The sequence below is a fragment of the Mustela nivalis genome, assembly GCF_964662115.1.
Source record: "Mustela nivalis genome assembly, chromosome: 3".
Taxonomy (NCBI): domain Eukaryota; kingdom Metazoa; phylum Chordata; class Mammalia; order Carnivora; family Mustelidae; genus Mustela; species Mustela nivalis.
This window is the reverse complement of record NC_139022.1, coordinates 33,352,287-33,371,441: the sequence shown is the minus strand read 5'-3', so window position 1 is coordinate 33,371,441 and position 19,155 is coordinate 33,352,287. Positions and strand designations below refer to the sequence as shown.

General features: G+C 50.1%; 1 protein-coding gene and 1 long non-coding RNA gene across 2 annotated transcripts in view; one reads left to right on the top strand and one right to left on the bottom strand.

Annotated features, from left to right (window-relative positions):
- The window catches only part of COL23A1 (collagen type XXIII alpha 1 chain), a 313,742-nt gene that overhangs the window by 36,002 nt on the left and 258,585 nt on the right, over positions 1-19,155 (bottom strand). The window contains exon 4 of the mRNA XM_082723689.1: positions 6,533-6,559. Within this exon, the coding sequence (XP_082579815.1) occupies positions 6,533-6,559 (27 nt within the window). The remainder of the gene's footprint in view (positions 1-6,532; positions 6,560-19,155) is intronic.
- Positions 780-6,704, top strand: LOC309861130. The gene is made up of 4 exons (XR_014309775.1): positions 780-856; positions 1,079-1,119; positions 5,227-5,370; positions 6,346-6,704. It is a non-coding gene; the product is annotated as an uncharacterized lncRNA (long non-coding RNA).

Sequence of the window (19,155 nt, the reverse complement as noted above, 5' to 3'; positions counted from 1 at the left end):
CAGCCCAGAGCGAGGATAGGCATTCCCTGGGACCTGGGTTCTGGGTGCTGGTTTCCCGAGGCTGGGGGTTCACCCCATGCTGATTCTAGAACCCCTTCCTTCCATTCTGCCCTGTTGCCAGGGAGGTCTGTCTCTTCTGTGTTCACACCAGTCCACATCAATTGGGGTTTCTGCGGCCTCCAAACCCTGCATTCAACTTCACCTCCTTCCTCTCTCTGCTGACCCCAGAGGCACTGTCCACAGGGGACGGGGACCCCACTGTACCTCCCATGGGGTTGACAGCGCCCAGGTGTGTGCTGTGTGCAATGTCTCCCCAGCTTGCCCTCCTGACGAACTCCTGCTCTTCCCTCAAGACACACCTCAGATGTCCCTCTTTTGTGAGGCAAACCCTGTCCCAGAGAGTTAGCCACTCCTTCCTCCACACGGGGCCCAAAGTCCTGCCCCTATGTATCATAGCCCTCCTGGTGATGCTGGAGAGTTCTCTGTATGGGAAGCTCTCATGGCCTGGGTTTTTGGGGGTTTTCAGGAGCGAAGCCAGGCGCACTCCTGCATCCCACCCCCCGTCCTTGCCCACGTCGAGATCTGGACACGCAGTGTGGCCACTGTAAAATTCAGCTTTTCATGACATCAAATGGGCACATTTAGGGCTGAGATGTGCTTTTGAACTCGTGTCCCACAGACCTGATTCCCGATGTCACTGGGCCCAGCCTCACACTTGGCCATAAGGGAGAAACAGACCTGGCTTTATGTTAGACCTGGCTTTCTGTTTTGGTTTTTCCAGAGAGCAGGGAATGGTCTGGACAAGCTGATAATGGCGTGGCACATGCGGTGAGCTCTGGCTTTCGATAAAAGCAAGGTAGGAGGTCAAGAGGATATCAACTTCAGATACGGGGTCCTTGGGTACTAAGAGAAGAAAGACCCTCGTGCCACCACATGAGATGGTCCTGAGCCCCCACCTGCTGCCCAAGCCGGTTTGCCAGAGGGAGGAGTCCCCCAGCCTCTGCGAGATTCTGGGCTTTGTCATGTGGGTGGGCCTTCTGTCTCAGCCAAGTGCTCAGCCTCCTCATCTGTCAAGTAGGGAGGAGACCACGGACCTCCCATGGTGATTGCCAGCTCTCAGTAAGTGCACTTGCTTCCCAGGGCATGTTGGAAGGGCTTAGGGGGAGGGGGGAGGGGGAGGGGAAGGGGAAGAGACAGTCCTTTCTTCCCTCAGGAGGGGGGTTAAATCTCTGAGCCCCTGGCAAGTCAGCTTGTGGTTTCTATAAACACAAAGCCAAGTCTCCCCGGCCTCCAGCCTTGGTCAGCCTGTTAGCCTACAGCCTACAAGCTTCCGGCCACGCAGGGCTGGAGATCTCTCCGGCTTCACCGCCCTGTCCCCTCCCCTCCACGCCCTCCTGCCCCATACCCTTTTTGTGTACTCTGGATATGTGAGTACACATAGGTTCCCCACAACTCATGACTTCATGCACTTGTTTTTTTTCCTCCAGGAACACTTTCCCCACAAGATCTCAGCATCATTTTCACTATTAAAAGCTCAGCTCAAACGTCACCATCCCCAAGAGCCTTTGGATGACTTAATCCCCGTTATGCCCACGCACTAGTCCAGCTGGCATTCTCCATACATCCCTGCTTTGTCCTCTTCCTAGCACATTTAACTGTTTGTTGGTTTATCGGTTTCCTTGTTTAGTGTTTCTCTCCCCTTTTCTCTCTTTGTTCTTTTAAATGTTATTTATTTGAGAGAGAGCCAGAAAGAGAGAGAACAGGGAGAGGAAGAAGCAGACTCCTCACTGAGCAGAGTGCCCGACATGGGGCTTGATCCCAGGATCCCAAGATCACGACCTGAGCCGAAGGCAGATGCTTAACCTACACACCTCCCCTTGTCTCTCTTGTTTGGTGTTGGTCCAAAGACCCGGGAAAGCATTTGACACAGACTTATTGCTCAGTGAGCACAGCCCCCCACACCAGCCTGGCTGGATTTCATCAACTCTCCGCATGTTTGGCCTCACAACCTGACGCTCTCCTCATACTTTCAGGTTCATGGAAACCTTAAGTCCTGTAAGATAGGTCACAAATGCATTTTTGGAAAAATGTTTAAACTGAGCTCTGAAGGTGTAAAACCAACCAGAAAGTCACTAAAGCTCGATGTTAAGAGTCAATCAAAATTTCAAAGAGAAAGGATTTCGACATGCAAAAGTCAAGGTGTAGGCAAGATGGAGCCTTTCCTCGTAGACAGAAGCCACAGTGTGGAGTAAAGAAAGCATTTGTATAAGAAATCTCTGGGACGCCTGGGTGGCTCAGTTGGTTAAGCAGCTGCCTTCGGCTCAGGTCATGATCCCAGCGTCCTGGGATCGAGTCCCACATCGGGCTCCTTGCTCCGCAGGGAGCCTGCTTCTCCCTCTGACTCTTCCTTCCACTCTGTCTGCCTGTGCTCGCTCTCATTCACTCTCTCTCTGACAAATAAATAAATAAAATCTTTAAAAAAAAAAAAAAAAAAGAAATCTCCAGGGAGTTCACAGTGACCCCTAACTGTTCCTTCTACTCCATCCCAAGGCAGATTGGTTTGCTTGTGTTGGTCCCCCTCCCTCACAGCTCCCCAAAGACTACCACTGGTCTGACTCATCTTTGTGCCAGCCCAGAACCCAGCACAGGGAAGGACGTCTTCCAGATCTGCTGAACAGAGCCAAGCCGCCTATGTATGAGATGGCAAAAATCACTTTATCAACATAAATGCTGACTACTACCCCCCAAATGCAAGATGAGCACAGTGCCCAAGGGCTCCTTTGTAGGTCCCACCTCTGACATACAATATTCGGAGCTCAGAATTCCCCCTATGCTGCTGATTCCATGATGTTCCAGGACCAACCAGGATCCAGAAGCTCTTAAGGAAAATGCTGATTTCCTCTTTCAATTATACCTGCAATTCTAATCTCTACCACCAGGTGCCAGTTAGGTTTACACAAACGTTATTAAAACTAGTTTAATCTCCAAGACTGCACTTCTCATTAAAATATAGCCCAAATTAAAACAAGATACATACATGCACTTATTTTTTTAACTTATCATACTGGCATAGATTTAAAAGTATGATTATACCCACAGTTGGCCAGAGTTTGGGGAAATATGCAACATTCCTACCGTGTTGGTGGGAATGTAAATTAGAATAGCCCCCAGGAGGGCAATTTGGCACACATCAAAAGCCTTCAACATATGCAAACCCTTTGGTACAGCAACTCAACTTCTAGATATTGATTCTAAGGAGATAATCATGGAAATACACCTATATTTATTCCCAGGATGTGGATCATACACGTAAAAGACTGTCAATACAAACATCATAACTTGGACTTGGGTTAAATTATACAGATGAAAAAATGCTATGTAGCTAGTACATTCTAGAATAATTCTGAAGGATGTGGAAACATCTCATGCTATATTAAATGAAAAGAAAAAAAAGTCTCCAAAGAAGTATGTCCAATAATCCCATTTTTAGAATCATAAACGAAAACGAACTCACACATAACAAGTCCCAAAAGAACAACCACGTAGATACTGGGAAGACTTATCTGTGGGTGGTAGGATTATGATGATCACTTTTTCCTTTTTTGCGCTTTTCTCTATTTTGGGACGGTTTTCTAATAAACATGCGTATGTTGTCATCAGCAGGGAGCTATTCGTGACTTCTTGCACAGACAGGGGCAAGCTGGCCTCTTTGCAAGAAGGCTGTGCACAAGGTGACCATAGGCGCTTGTCAGTCTACAACCTGCCCCACTGTCCCGCTTGGCTCCTGTGCCCCAGGCTCCTAACTGCGGCTCTTAGGTCCACATATGGACCTGGTTTCAGCAGCTCTTGCTCAGGGGAGCAGCCAGCCTGGATTAATCCAGAACACAAGAACACACAGCATGCACAGTCTCCACCACAACCCCCCCACCCCGACATTTCTTTTGGCCTCACTTCTTTTGGGATGTGACATGTTTTTAACACAAAGGAATAAAAAAAAAAAAATCCTCCCTGAGGCTTGACGCTGGCCCTGCAGAAAAATACCTTCTTCTAAAACTGACAGTTCTCAATCCTTTTCCAACACTGCCAGGGAATGTTGGTGGATCAGAGTGACTTCCTGGGAGCCAGGGTGGCTCAGTGGGTTAAGTGTCTGCCTCTGTCTCAGATCATGAGCTTAGGATGGAGTCCCAAGTCCTCTGGGTTCCCTGCTCAGCCGGCAGTCTGCTCCTCCCTTTCCCTCTGTCCCTCCCCACCACTCACACTCTCACTGGGGCTTTCCTTGGTGAGGAAAGACAGCGGCGTGGTCAAGGGCCTGCTGAATCCATGCTGCCCTTTGGCTCTGCATATGTTAGCCTATCTAATCTTCCATGCCCTTGACTTCCCTGGGCTCAGAGGGGCGGAGGACCCTGCCTGAGGCCACAGAGCCGAGCCAGGATCCTGAGCTGGGTCTGAGCGACTCCAAGCCCATGGGTACTCAGAATACGTGGTGTCTCTGAGGTGGCCCGGGTCTCTCCTGCTGTGCAGCCACCCTAACCTCTGGGATGAGAATGGTGGAACGATAGTACCCACCTCCCACCCCCCCCCCACCCCCAGGCTGTCTATAGGTCAACAGACCTGAATTTCAGCTCAAAACACATGGGCCTTGTGAGCCCAGCCAGGGAAGGTCGTCCCACCTGTTTCCTGCCCCTGAAGGCCAGCTTTCCCTGCTGCAGGAGGCTGGTGGGGTGTCAGTCCCAGCCCGTGGGTATCCTAGAAGTGACCACCCAAGGAGTGGGACTCCTGGAACCAGGCTGCTGGGAGGCAAACAGTTGGGCCCGGCCGACTCCTGGTGCTCAAGGCATGGACACCTTGGACCCAGCAGGGGGCAGGAGGGGGCAGGTCCAGCCCAGCTGGGGAAGATGCCGTAACAGTGTGGAAAGGGAAGCCCAGGTTCAAGCTGGGGCTAGGGGACCTCAGGAGAAGGGGCGCCCAGGCCCTGTGCACTTGTGGGTGCATGATCCGAGATTTTGACAGGGTCCCCTCATCCCTCGCCAGGCCTGGCCACTTCCTTCCCAGAAAGCTCCCAACTTCACACCAGAGGGACACAATGACTGTGCTTCCATCCCCCCAGCCCTCATCCCTAGCCCCCACCCCCACCTCCCCTTCCCCAACTCACCGAGCCCCCATCTCTAGCCCAGGCTGGGCACCATGCCCTTCACATGCCAGACCTCAGGCTTAATTCCTTTATAGCCCAGTCACCTGCCTGCGGTGACCTTCGATGTTGGGAGGCTCCAGGCAGAACCTCACTTCACTTCACCTGGACGGACCCCACTGCCCTCCTCACAGTGGGGGAGATGGAGACTTACAGCCTCACAGCCTCACAGCCAGTGAGAGGTAAAGACTGGCTTCCTAAGTCCGTATCAGGGACCTGGTCTGGAAGGGCTGGTCTGGAACCCCTGTCCTTTATCCCCACCATCAGCCAGCACCCTCTTTCAGGCTCACAGCTAGAGAGAAAGGAGTCAATATCATTCTGCGCTCAGAGGAGCCAATATGGGGGATGAGGGAAGAAACCCAATCACCCCAGTCACCACCCACTCTTCTTGGGGCCCCCAGCTGGGACGCACAGAGCTGGCCTGCAAGCCCAGATCTGCCTGGTGCCCAGTGCTCGGGACTGGACTGCCATCCACAGCTCCCTGGGAAGGCGGCTCTGGCAGCACTTGCGGGGAGCACCCCAACCCCCGCCCCGCCCTCCACCACCAGCCTGTCCCGACTCTGGACAGAGCTGGTCATTAGCGAGGCCTCTGAATCAAGCCACATTTCCCTCCCTCTGTCTTCCTAGCCGAAGGGCACAAAACAACTTCCACCCTCCAACCGCACCCCAGGTCCTGCCATGCTCTCCTTCCACCCCCCACCTCTGGCCACTTGGATGCATTAGGACTTCTGGATTTAGGGGCCCTGCTCCTTAACCTCTCTGAGCAGGACTAGACAACAGCACAGCTCTATGTAATTTCCCTTTTCCGGCAGTGCTCACCCAGTCCGGGCGGGGGTATACTGATTTCAAATATAAGCCAACTTTGAGGTTTAATTCAAAAGATCTGAGAAGTGATGACACCACAAAGACCACACGGGAATCAACCAGTCTCCTGATCCCTGAGTGCTGACAGGACGCCAGTGGGCTGGGACAAGCAGCCCCCTGCCCGCTGGGGAAACAGAGGCTGGCGGCTGAACCAGGGTTGGTGGGTGGGTGGGGTGCTCCACCACCAAGGGCCAGACTCTCAGCTCAGCACAGACAGCCTGGGCAGCAAGAGTTTCTGGAAGGTTTGGGATGCCAAGGAGTCTCCTTCTTGAGCCTCTTTGCTTTGCTTGCAGGACAGCTGGAACAGCAGACAGATCGCGCTTCTACTGCTAATCCTCCCTCTACAGACCTCAGCCACTGAGAGCAGAAGGGCAGAGTGGAGGAGGGGGCAGGAGCGCAGACAGTTAAATAAAGGCTCAGAGGAAGAAGATCAGCTCCAGAGAAAAGGGCACAAAGAGCAAAAAATAAATGGCAAATTACCGGGTAGCCATCTCGTCCTGATTGCCCCTGTGGTAATTAATACGTCATTAATAATCAGACTTTGAGCAGAAAACCATATGGCAACACTTATAACTCAATCAGGCCCGCCCCCCCCCCCCGTGGTCCTCCCCACTTTCAGCAGGGTTTGCAGTAAAGGCTGATGGTTTGGTAATGACTCCTGGTGTGTGTGTAGGGGGGGCACTCAGGGCTGTGATGGGTCTGGGAGACAGAGCGTCCATTTCCTGCCTCTTGGCGCCAAGCTGGGGGGGGGCGTGCCACCAGGGAACACACCCACGTGGTTGGGGGTGGGCCGGCAGAGGGCACATGGCAAGGACCACAGGGGGACATGGTGATTCTGAAGGGTGGTATCACCGCCACCATGGAAAAGGACTCCCCAAATCAGGGCTAGAGAGCAGAAATGGCTCTGGTTGAGGGGCAGACAGCCTTGGAAGCCTGAGCTATGAGAGTGGGGGGGCGGGGGGGTGTAATTTCTTGCTCCCGGATGCTCCTCTGCCCGATGGGCTCTGGGCACTGACTGCCTGGCCACTGTCCCATACTCGGTACCCATCTCAGGCTGGAGCTTAAGAATTCTGCATTTGTTGAATACACTTAAGAGTTTAACAGCCAAGTTAAAAAAGAAAAAAAAAAAAGTAAAGAAAATCACTCCTCTGCCCTCTGCGTTAGGCACTTCCAGCAAGTTCACACAGGCTAGCCTCTCCGTGACAGCCGGGAATGACTCAACAGCCAGATACTGCCGGTGGCCAATACATCTACCCATCCTCACTGGCTCGCCCTCTGGCCTGGTGTGGTGCCACTGCACGCACCGAGGAGCTGCACCCCGAAGGGTGCCCGTGGGGCAGGGAGTCATGCTAAGGGGAAGTCAAAAATAAAACTGTTCATCCGAAAGGCATTCCTTCAGAAGGTTCACTTGGGCTCAGGCGGACCGTCAGGGAGCTCCCTGAATAGATTCGTCAGGATGCATCCGGCTCTGAGAAAACTGCCAAGATGAATCAAAGATGCACCCAGCGCGTGTCTTTGCAGAAGGAGCCCTGAGTTCCGGAGATCCAGGGTGCTGAGCATCCCCTGCTTTCCGCACTGCCCCCTGGCGGCCAGTCCCTCGAGTGCACCGTTCTCCCCACTCCCCACTCTGGCTGGCTGGGGTTGGGGGGTGCGGTGCTCCCTGGAAGGCTCAGCTGCCCAAACCTGGGAGGCAAACTTAGTTTGGCCAATCAGGAAAATGGACCCCACGATTCCTGGCATTGCTGACTGGCTCCAGAGCCCTTTGTGCCAAAGCACAGGAGACAAAAACATTTAAACAGATTAACTGCTGCAGAGCATTTAGAAAATGAGGACATGGCACTTGCATCTCTGTGCACCTGGGCTGGGCCAGAGTCCTGGAGGCTCAGCCAGACCAAGGCCAGCTCTCCTAGAAGGAAAAAAGAGTCACAGGACGCTTCTCAGGGGGAAGTCAACCCCATAGAATCCTGTGCTGGCATTCATCTACAAAATAAAGGAAAAAAAATATGGCTCCTGTCCAGGACTGATTTTTTTTTTTTTTAAAGGACACAACACACCTCCTTAACTAAAGATTATTTTCATGTAATAGTTACAGAAGAGAATGACTTGTCTTATCTTTCAGGAACAGAGAGGATAATCCAGGACACTTACGGGAGGACCTGAAAAACATAAGCAGAGAAGCCACATTCAGCGTCGCAGGGAGAGAGGGTCCCCTTGTTCGGGCCAGCCCCCCTCCCTCACACAGCTGCTGGTCGCCCCTCCTTGCAAGCCTTTGATGCTCTCATAGGCCCCAAAGACAAGTAGCAGGGTAGAAGGGGTGCTTTTGTCCTTGCAGGGGCAGGGGCGGTCGTGTGGATGGTAAGGACAATTCCCCCCAACCACCCACCCCACTGGTGTATTGGTTCGGTGATCATTTCACAGCAAAGCCGTTGATCCCGGTCTGGGGCCCACCCACGTCTGGTTTGGGCAAAAGCCAGGTAGGAATCAGACCTGTTCCTGTCTGAAGAACAAATGTGGGGGCTCATCTGGGGTCAGTTCATTTCTACTGAAGGGGAAAGACCTGGGGGAGAAAACATTTGGGGCAGAGGGCAGAGCACTCCTAAGGGTGCAGGTCTAGGTGTTGCTGAACAGACAGGCGGGGGTGCCTGTGGCTCAGCCTGGGGTTAGGGATGCCGGTCTGGGTATGCATGGGGAAGCTGAAGGGGCTGAGTCCAGAAACACAGGATGCTGCTCTAGGAAAGGCTGTCCCCCCCCACCCCCCAACAGATGAAGACTCCTGGAGAACATCTGAGAAGCCTCCTGGGTTACAAACCATGTTGCATTTGACCTTCTCAGCCATCTTTGTGGGATGTGTGATAACAACAGGAGTGCCCAGGGAGAAAGCAATGACTTGTCCAAAGCCACATAGTGGGTTAAGGGGTAGAACTCATTCTAGAAAGAGTTCTCCTGACTCTTGCACCCCATACACTTTCCGTTAAAGGTATGCTGTTCCCAACCAATCCAGTAAACTCTCTGCTCCCTGAAGGCCTCTGTCTGGATAGCGACATTGGCACAGGAAGGAGGGGACACTCAGCAGGCAGTTGGCCCACGCATACTTGTGGATCGCCACTGATGAGCCGGACCCCCACCCCGGCAGGGCAAGTAAGGGGGCCCACTGGGGAATACAAGAGGCAGGATCTCGGACTTGCACAATCTTTCTGGGAAGGATAGATGCTGAAGAAATTGACTCAGGGAAAAGTGCAGCAACTTCCAAGCCAGGCAGGGTTCTGAAGGGGAAAGATGATTAGGAAGGGGGAGGGAGATGTGAGGCAGAGATGGCAAAACCCCCAATGCACCAGGACCACTGGGTTTCTGAGGGGCTGGGGTCTACAGAGGGGAGGGGAGGGCATGGGGAGAAGGCCAGCCAGAGCTTGGTGCCATGTGTCCATGCCCTGAGATCTGAAGGGCAGTGGGAAGTAGGGGGCTGGAAGGGTCCTGCTCGGAGGAGGGGTGGGAGGCGTGAGAATGGGTGCAGGGGAGCTGTCCCCACGTAGGTGATGGTGGCCGGGACTCGCGTGCTCACAATGGAGAGGAGAGAAGTGAGTGAGAAGATACTTCTCAGTGAGGACCCACAGGATTTAATGGTGGGGGGTGGAGGGATGCACAGGGCATAGAAGAAGGAGAGAAAAGACAAAGATTTTTAGCCTGAAAAACTGATGTATGGTAGTGCTCATGCCCGAGAATGGTAACGTGGGTCCCCCAAGTCTAGACTAGGATGGGGCAGGGCGCTGGTCACGTGGTCAGCTGCACAACGGACTTCTCACCTTCAGGTGGGGACCCAGTGCCTTGTTTTCCGAGGAAAAGAAAAGCCACTGGACGGATGCACCATCATCTTTCTGATGCTACATGCACATATCAGCCCGTATGGATGTCTGTCCCCAGCCTCCTGTCTGTGTCCAGTCATGGAAGCTGGAGGAGCCGGCCTGCCCTGCCTTCCAGGAGCCCTGCACCCACAGCTGCCTCCCTGCCTGTTGCACCCCACCAAGGACTTATCTTCCTCACCCCACACTGCTGAGTGAGCCCGCCTTTTGGAAACTTTCTCTCCCTTTGGTTTCCAAAAGGTCACGTTCCTCCCACTTCCCTCGCTGTTTATCTGGCTCCATCCATCCCAGCCTCACACAGAAGCTCCTCAGAGCTCATGGCAAAGGCTTTCTTCTCTTCAGTTCTCCGCTGAACTCATCTGTCCCTACCTCTCCCGTCTTCCCCAGGGATCTCATCACACTCTTGACTACCCTATGCAGAAGTGTCCCACATAGGGGTCTCCAGGCCCAGCTGTGCCTCAGAAGCCCAGCCAAGGTGCACAGACATGCTCCTGGTCTTCTGCCCACAAACGTGCTCCTCTCCTGGTTCCTAGTCTCTGTGGGTGATGTTCCCTCCCACCCCTGTAGTGACCCGGACAATGATGAGCCCCCCTTGACATGTTCTCCCTCTCCCATCTACTGGCACATCCACTCTGCAGACATTCACGGAGCACCTGCTGTTCTGGGCTCGTAGGACACAGCAGTGACCGTGACAAAGGTCCCCGTCCTAAGAAGCTGACCTTCTAGCAAGGGAGGTACCCAAGATACCAAACAAGTACATCACCTATGAAATGACAAGTACAACAGAAAGAGAGGCAGCGGCGCAGGGGAAGGGGCGCAAGGGGGCTGGGCTCTGGATGGATTCTGAAGGTGGAGCCAAGAGGATTTCTCTGGAGCATGAGAGGGAGGAGTCGAGAACTGTGGAGGACTCCACAGTTCTAGCGGGAATCACTGTAAGAATGGAGTTGCCATCAACAGAGGTGGGGGGACTGTGGGTCAGGCGGGTTTGGCTGGAAGGATCAGGAACTCAGCCTTACACACACACACACACACACACACACACACAAACACGGCACTCAGAGATGTCCCAACAGTTGGAAGTTGGGAAGAAAAGAGGGAATTCCTAGAAGCTGAGGGGAGAAAGTGCACTGAGGAGTAGAGGGTGGCTGCCTGTGCCCTGCACTGCAGACAGCTGAGTAAAATGAAGACCAAGCCCAGCCTACTGGGGGTGCCTGGATGGCTCAGTCTGTTCAGCATGTGCCTTCAGCACAGGTCAGGATCTCAGCGTCCTGGGATCGAGTCCCACACTGGGCTCCCTCCTTAGTGGGGAGCCACTTCTCCCTCTGCCCTTCACTCTGCTCGTGCTCTCTCTCTCTCAAATAAATAAATAAAATCTTGAAAAAAAAAAAAAAAAACCCAGCCATGGGCTCTAGCCACGTAGTGGTCCTTACCACTACAGGGAGTGACGGATATGCAAATCTGGTTGGAGATGGCTTCTCCAAGAGAAGGGCGAGAGGAATATGAGTAGCGAGCACTTTCAAGTTTTGCCCCAAAGGGTTGCAAATACACAGAGCAGATGCTCTGGGGACATGGGGTCCAGAGAGGGCTACTTCTTCAAGATGAGAGACACAACCATATGTGTGCATAAGGGGAGTCATCTGTAGGGAGGGGAAGGGGATCCTGGAGTGATGACCTTGAGGATGGCACACAGAGGTGGCCCTGCTGGGGGCAGGAGCCTGGACATCCACATGTGGGTCTGGCATTTAGTGTCACCAGCCAGCGGGGGGATGCTTCCCTCAAGCCGCCAGTTGCCTTGCATGGGCTAGAGTGTGTGTGTGCGATTCGAACCAGATGGGGCGATGTGGTGGGATTCATGGGCTGGAAGATGCATGAGATGGAAGGAAGGTGGGGGTCAAGGAAAAAGGCAGTGGGCTCGGGTGAGCTGTGTGGGGTTCACAGACACTGCATTTGCTGGTGATGATGGGGCACTGGTCAATACCGTGGGAGGGAGGTCAGCGGAAGGTCCAGCTCACTGAAGGAACTCTGGGTGTGTGAGGGGCATCTGTGTGCATATCTAGATCCCCAGGAACTGACCCAGAAGGAGTTTTGGTGGGAGGGCTGCAGACCCAGGAGCTCAAACCCAAAAGCAAGGAGCAGGGTGTGCCACGATCCGGGCTGAGTCATTGCTACTCCAATCTCCACTCTGGGGCCAGGGTGCTGTTTTCAAGACGCAGATGGACCTGAGTCCAAAACACGGACCCCCATGCCCCCAGCCCTCATTTTCTCATGGTTCCTAGGGACAAAGGCCCCAATGTTACACCACATGCTGTGGTCTGTCCCTGACTCTCCACTTGAGCCCCTGGAGCCCGTGGGAAGAGGGGCAGTGCTACTCAAGGGTGCGGGGTAGTCAGGTGGTTATCAGGACAAAGTGAAGCTGGATCCGTGCCTCCGCATGAGCCAGGATAAATTCCAGAAAGATCAGACTTACATGTTAAAAAAAAATCATAAAAATCCTAGAGGAAAACAGAGCCATCAATACAGAGAACAAACTGGTGGTTGCCAGAGGAAGAGGGAGATGGGCAAGATGGGTGAAGGGGGTGGGAGATACAGGCTTCCAGTTATGGAAAGAATAAGTCATGGGGATGAAAGGTACGCAGTAGGGAATATAGTCAATTATAAGGTAATAATGTTGCATGGTGACAGAGGGTAGCTGCACTTGTAATAAGCACACACAACCTATAGAGAAGTCAAATCACTATATTGTACCTTGGAAACTAATTTAACACAGCGTGGTAAATATACTTCAACTTAAAAAAAAATCCTAGAGGAAAATTCCCTTCTAACTGTGGAGAGTGGAAGGCTTTTCCAACTACAGTCCCTAATCCAGAAGCCATAAAATCAAAGTCTGATTCAACCATATAAAACCCCAAATGCCTACAAGGCTGAAAGCACTGTAAGCAAAGTCAACAGTGAAAAGTGGGAACAATATTTCTGACTCAGGTCACAAAGGCTAATGTACTTTGACGTAAAAACGCTCCTACAAATCAGCTCTAAAAACATCAACAACTTAAGAGAAAAACAGTCAAAAGATTATGAAGGGAGAGTTCAGAGAAAACATAAAGAGCCCTGGGGGTGCCTGGGTGGCTCAGTAGGCTGAGTGTCTGCCTTCCACTCAGGTCATGATCTCAGGATCCTGCGATCGAGCCTGTGTCAGGCTCCCTGCTCAGCAGGAAGTCGGATTCTCCCTCTGCCCCTCTCTCCATTGCACCTCCAGCTCATGCTTGCACTGTCTCCCTCCCCCAAATAAATAAATAAAATCTTAAAAAAAAAATGTAACAATATGCTTTGGAACTTGTTCCCCAGTAGAGCATATAGAATCCCGTTAGTCTTTTCCACAACTGCGTGGTATTCCATTTAAAGCTGAAACGTACCCTCCTTTCTTTCTGCTGTCCCACTGTGCTATTTCTAATTTTTGGCCATTGCCTATAGTTCTTTTTTTTTTTTTTCAATTATTTATTTATTTATTTGATCACAAGCAGGCAGAGAGGTAGGCAGAGAGACAGGGGGAAACAGGCACCCTGCTGAGCAGAGACGCACCCCGCCCCCCATGCGGGGCTTGATCCCGGACCCTGAGATCATGACCTGAGCCAAAGGCTTAACCCACTGAGCTACCCACGCATCCCTACCCATAGTTCTGCTATGGATATTTTTATATACCTGTCATTTTACATATATGTTAACACACCCACAGTATACATTTCTAGAAGGATCATCATTGTGGCAATTGGCACAAACAGTTTAAGTCCTAATTAGCATTGCCAAATGGGTATCCACTGTGATTATAGTTTTAACCATCATTTCTCATATTATGAATGAAGATTTGCTTTTGTTTCACATACGGAAAGGCTACATATGTTTTCTTTCTTTCTTTCTTTTTTGTAAGATTTCATTTACTTGACAGAAAGAGCGTGAGCAAGCAGGGTGAGCAGGAGAGGGAGAAGCAGGCTCCACCCTAAGCAGGGACTCAAGTGACTGAGCCACCCAGGCACCTCGTATTGTTACATTTTTTTTTTAAGATTTTATTTATTTATTTGAGAGAGAGAGAGTGAGAGAGAACATGAGCAAGGAGAAGGTCAGAGAGAGAAGCAGACTCCCCGTGGAACTGGGAGCCCTATGCGGGACTCGATCCCGGGACTCCGGGATCATGACCTGAGCCGAAGGCAGTCGTCAAACCAACTGGGCCACCCAGGCGTCCCAATATTGTTACATTTTTAAAAAGATATGGAACAGTGTATTACTATTTATTTAGCCATCTGAGCTAAGGAAAAAACCAACAGGCTTTTGTTTGGATGAACGAGCTGCATCTCTGGGTGTGGACACAGACTATGTTCATCCGCTTGCCTGTGGGGAGGGGAGCAGAATGGCGGGAAGACAGAAGCCAGGGTTGTGGGGGTGTGGGGGTGGGACGGTGGGAGAGTAGGAGAGACTGACCTTCCACTGCAGGGCTCTCTGGTGTCCCTGGATACACGTGTCCAGCTTACCAAGTCAGAAAAAGCAATAAGCTTTAACTGAAAACTGGCTGGAATGAGGTCTGTGTTTTTGTCTGGTCCTCTGGCTTTGGCTGCCTTTCCTCACATTCTCCTCTAAGCTCCCTCTAAGAAAGCTCAGACTTGGGACAGTGGTGGCGGTAATGCCTGGGGGGGGCACAGTCAGCTGAGTGTCCCACTCCTGGTTTCAGCTCAGGTCCTGATCTCAGGGCCCTGAGATCGAGCCCTGTGTCAGGTTCCATGCTCAGCATGGAGTCTGTTTAAAATTCTCTCCTTTCTCTGCCCTCCCCCCCAGCTCATGCTCATGTTCTCACTCTCCCTCTCTCTCTCAAATAAATAAATAAATAAATAAATAAATAAATAAATAAATCTTAAAAAAAAAAAAAAGAAGAAGAAGAAAGGAAGGAAGACGAAAAGAAAGCTCAGACTGTGATTATCATCCTGAGCGCCCTGCCGTCCTAAGTGTGCAGCCCGGGGCTGGGGGAGGGGTGCAGCAGGAGGAGAAGCTGTAAAAGGAGCCGTCACTCACTCCCTACTCTGTGTGCATGTTGGGAGCTGCGTGGTTTCCCCCAAACATCTCAAAACCCCCGCTGCATCCTCCCCGGTCACAGGTTACAGATGAGAACACAGGCTCAGAAAGGTTACCGTGCCCAGAGTCACGTCCTGCTCCTATTGGGACAGAACCCAGGCTTGTCTGACTCTGAGCCTAACAAAGGGGGTGGAGAGAAACTGCCTTGGGAGCAGGAGCTCCCCTGAGCTGTTCTTAGAAAGTGAGGCCAGGGGCGCCTGGGTGGCTCAGTCAGTTCAGCGTCTGCCTTCAGCTCATGCCTTCAGTCATGATCCCAGGGTCCTGATCCCAGGGTCCTAGGATCGAGTCCCATGTTCTCCCTCTGCCCCTCCCCCATTCATTCTCTCTCTCTCAAATAAAATAAAATAAAATAAAATGAAAACAAAAAAAGAAAGTGAGGCTGGCTGCAGGGCCTCCCACGCGTTCCGCACACAGCTTTCAAACATGTGTCCCAGGCACTGCTTGCATCCATTTACTTTGCTGTCAGGAACGTGGGGGGCAGTGAAATATGAGCCAGATGACTTGGGAACTAAATAAAATGGGTCAGAGTAGAGGGTTCACTGAGCCTGTGGCCTCTTGAACCGAACTGATGTAGCTCAAAAGGGGTTCCCAAACCAGGAGCTCTTTGCCCCTCTGGGGAACAGACAGCTCCTGAGGGTTTCCCAAATGGTGTATTTCTGGAAAAACAAACTGGGAAGAATATTTCCCCCTACCTGGCAGGTGCCTTGAAGACCCAGCCCACCATGAAGATAGAGACCTTTGGCCATGTTTTTCTGGGGCTTTTAAACTGAGTGGCCTTTTTTTTTTTTTTTAATTAAAGATTTTACTTATTTATTTGAGAGAGAGAGCGAGAGAGCACAAGAGCGGTCAGATGGAGAAGCTGAGCAGGGAGCCCCATGCAGGACTTGATCCCAGCACTCCAGGATCATGACCTGAGCCAAAGGCAGTTGTTTAACTGACTGAGCCCCCCAGCTGCTCCTTAAACTGGGTGGACTTTTAAACTCAGTTCGTGGATAGAAGCCATGAGGCTTGCAGGCTGGCAAATCCAGAGTCAGTAATGAGTCTGAGAGCCGGCACTCAGCTTGGGTCTCTGGCCTGGATTAATTTGGCCAGTACCATCAGGGAGCATTGAGGGACACGTTACACATCTGTAAGGTGCCCAGAACAGCAGCAACATCTAATAGGCACCAAACACAAATGCTGGCTGGAATGACAGATTCACTCTTTCTCTTGCACGCTCTCTGGCAGGCACACCCACGCACAGACACACATGCACGTGCCCTCACACACCCCTTAGATTGCAGGGGGAAGAGAAGCACAGCTGGTAGTTTTTTGTGGTTTTCACTCATGTTGCAGAACCGACCCTAACTGAACAGCAGGTCTGAGGAGCATCCTGTTGAGATGGGACCTCAGAAGGTGCCTGCCCCCCGCCCCCAGCATTTTGGGCAGCACGGTCAGGGGTAAGAATGCCTCCCTGAGATTCAGGGTCCGAAAGGCCAGCCTGGGCATGGAGGCTGACTCTAGAAATCACCCTGCTCATTATGCTGTGCAGGGCAGGCAGGGGTACCGATGAGAAGTCCGAGTGGAAAGCAAATCCATTGGACTTTTGTTGTTTTCATGATTGTTTTAAGTAGGTTCCATACCGGGTGTGGAGCCTGATGTGGGGCTCAATCCCAGGACCCTGAGATCATGATCTGAGCTGAAATCAAGTTGGCTGCCCAACTGACTGAGCCACCCAGGCACTCCTCTGTGGATTCTATTTTTTTTTTTAAAGATTTTATTTATTTATTAGAACGCGTGTGAGTGAGCAGGAGTGGGAGGAGGGACAAAGAGAGAGGGAGAGGCAGGCTCCCCCCTGAGCAGCAAGCCCAACATGGGGCTCGATCCCAGGACTCTGGGATCACGACCTGAGCCAAAGGCAGATGCTTGACCGCTGAGCCACTCAGGTGCCCCTGAGGATTCTTTATATAAGTAAGTAAGTAAGTAAGTAAATAATGTGATCCAAAAGGCACTCAACATCATCATCAAGAAGGCAATGCAAATCAAGACTACAACGAGACATCACCTCACATCCATTAGATAGAATGGCTACTATAAAAAAATAACAAGTGTTAATAAGGATGTGGAGAAACTGGAACCATTGTGCTCCATTGGTGGGTTTATCTCTGGACTCTGGATTCTGTTTCATTGGTCTATGTGTTTAAAGGTGTCTGTTTTAATACCGGTACCATACTGTTTTGACTACTGTAGTTTTATAGTATAGTTTGAAATCAGGAAGCATGATGCCTCTGGCTTTGTTCTTTCTTAGGAATTCTCTGGGTATTTGGGTTTTTTAAAATCCATTTACCTTTAATGCAGGATTCAGGTGTGCCAATTTGATATTTAATTTCTCTAGGTTTTATGTCTTTTTTGTTTCTCTATTACCTATTATTGCTTCTTTTTGTTAAATAGATATTTTCTAGCATACTATTTTAATTCTTTTGTTTCTCTTGCCATACTTCTGGAATAATTTTCTTAGTGGTTGTCCTGGGGTTTATAATTATCATCTTAATAAATAATTTGGTTTGGATGAATAACAATTTACTTTTTTTTTTTTTTAAGATTTTATTTATTTATTTGAGAGAGAGCTTGCATAAGCAGGCAGAGGGCCAGAGGGAGAGGGAGAAGCAGACACGATCCCAGGACTCTAGGACATAAACCAAACGCAGACACTTAACTGAGACACCCAGGCACCACAACAATTTACTTTTAATTACAAACAAATACTTTGCTCCAATATAGCCATGTTAGTTATCTCCTTCTTTGTATTTTTATAACATGACTATTTTATACACCATTAGCCTATAAACACAGTTTTATCATTATTGCTTTACACAGCTGGCTTTTAAATCAGAAGAGCGCAAAAAGTAACAAATAAAAATACATTTATATACTGTCTTTTATATATACCTATGTAGCTACCTCATGAAGCTCTTTATTTCTGTATGTGGATTTAAATTACTGTCTAGGGGTGCCTGGTGGTAGGTCAGTTGGGCAGCTGACTCTTGGTTTTGGCTCAAGTCATGACCTCAGGGTTTTGGGATTGAGTGCTATGTCAGGCTCCAAGCTCAGGGGGGAATCTGCTTCTCCCTCTCCCTCTGCCCCTCCCCCCAATTCCCCCTCCAATAAATAAATAAATCTTTTTAAAAAATAAATTACTGTCTAATGTCTTTTCACTTCAGATTGAAAGAATCCCTACAGACCTGCTTATAGGACAGGTTGATAAAAATAAATTCTCTCCACTTTTTTGTTTATTTGGGCATGTCTTAATTTCTCTTTTGCTTTTGAAATATATGTTTGCTATAGATTTCTCTGTTAACAGTTTTTTTTCTTTCACCACTCTGAATATGTCATCCCCATTGACTTTTGGCTTTCATGATTTTTATTAATAGCTGATTTCATGAAAAGAAATCAGCTATTAATCTTATCAAGGATTCCTTTTCTATGCTGAGTCCTTATTCTCTTGCTGCTTTCAAGATTCTCTCGTCCTTTTTTGCTTTTGGCAATGTGGTTGTGATGTGCTTAGGTGTGGATCTCTTCGAGTTTATCTTATCTGGAGTTTGTTAAGCTTCTTGGATATATAAAATAGCATTTTTGTTTCGGTTTGGGAAGGTTTTGGCCACTACTTCTTCACATATTCTTTCTGCCTCTTTCTCTTCTCTTCTGAGGTCTCAATTACATGTACGTTGGCATACTTGACGGGGTCTCACAGGGCTCTGAGACTATTCATTTTTCTTCATTCTTTCTTCTTTGTCTTTCTTAGACAGGATCATCTCAACTAACCTATCTTCGAGTTTGCTGATTCTTTCTTCTACCAGCCCAAACCCTCTGTTGAGACTCTTCAGTGAATTTTTTCATTTTAGTTATTGTAATTTACAGCTTCAGAATTTCTACCTTTTTTTTTTATACTTTCTATCTCTCTATTAATAGTCTGTCTCCATTTGGTGGCACATAACTGTTCTGCTTTCCTTTAATTCTTTAGACTTGGTTTCCATTAGTTCTTTTTTTTTTTTTAAAGATTTTATTTATTTATTTGACAGAGAGAGATCACAAGTAGGCAGAGAGGCAGGCAGAGAGAGAGAGGAGGAAGCAGGCTCCCTGCTGAGCAGAGAG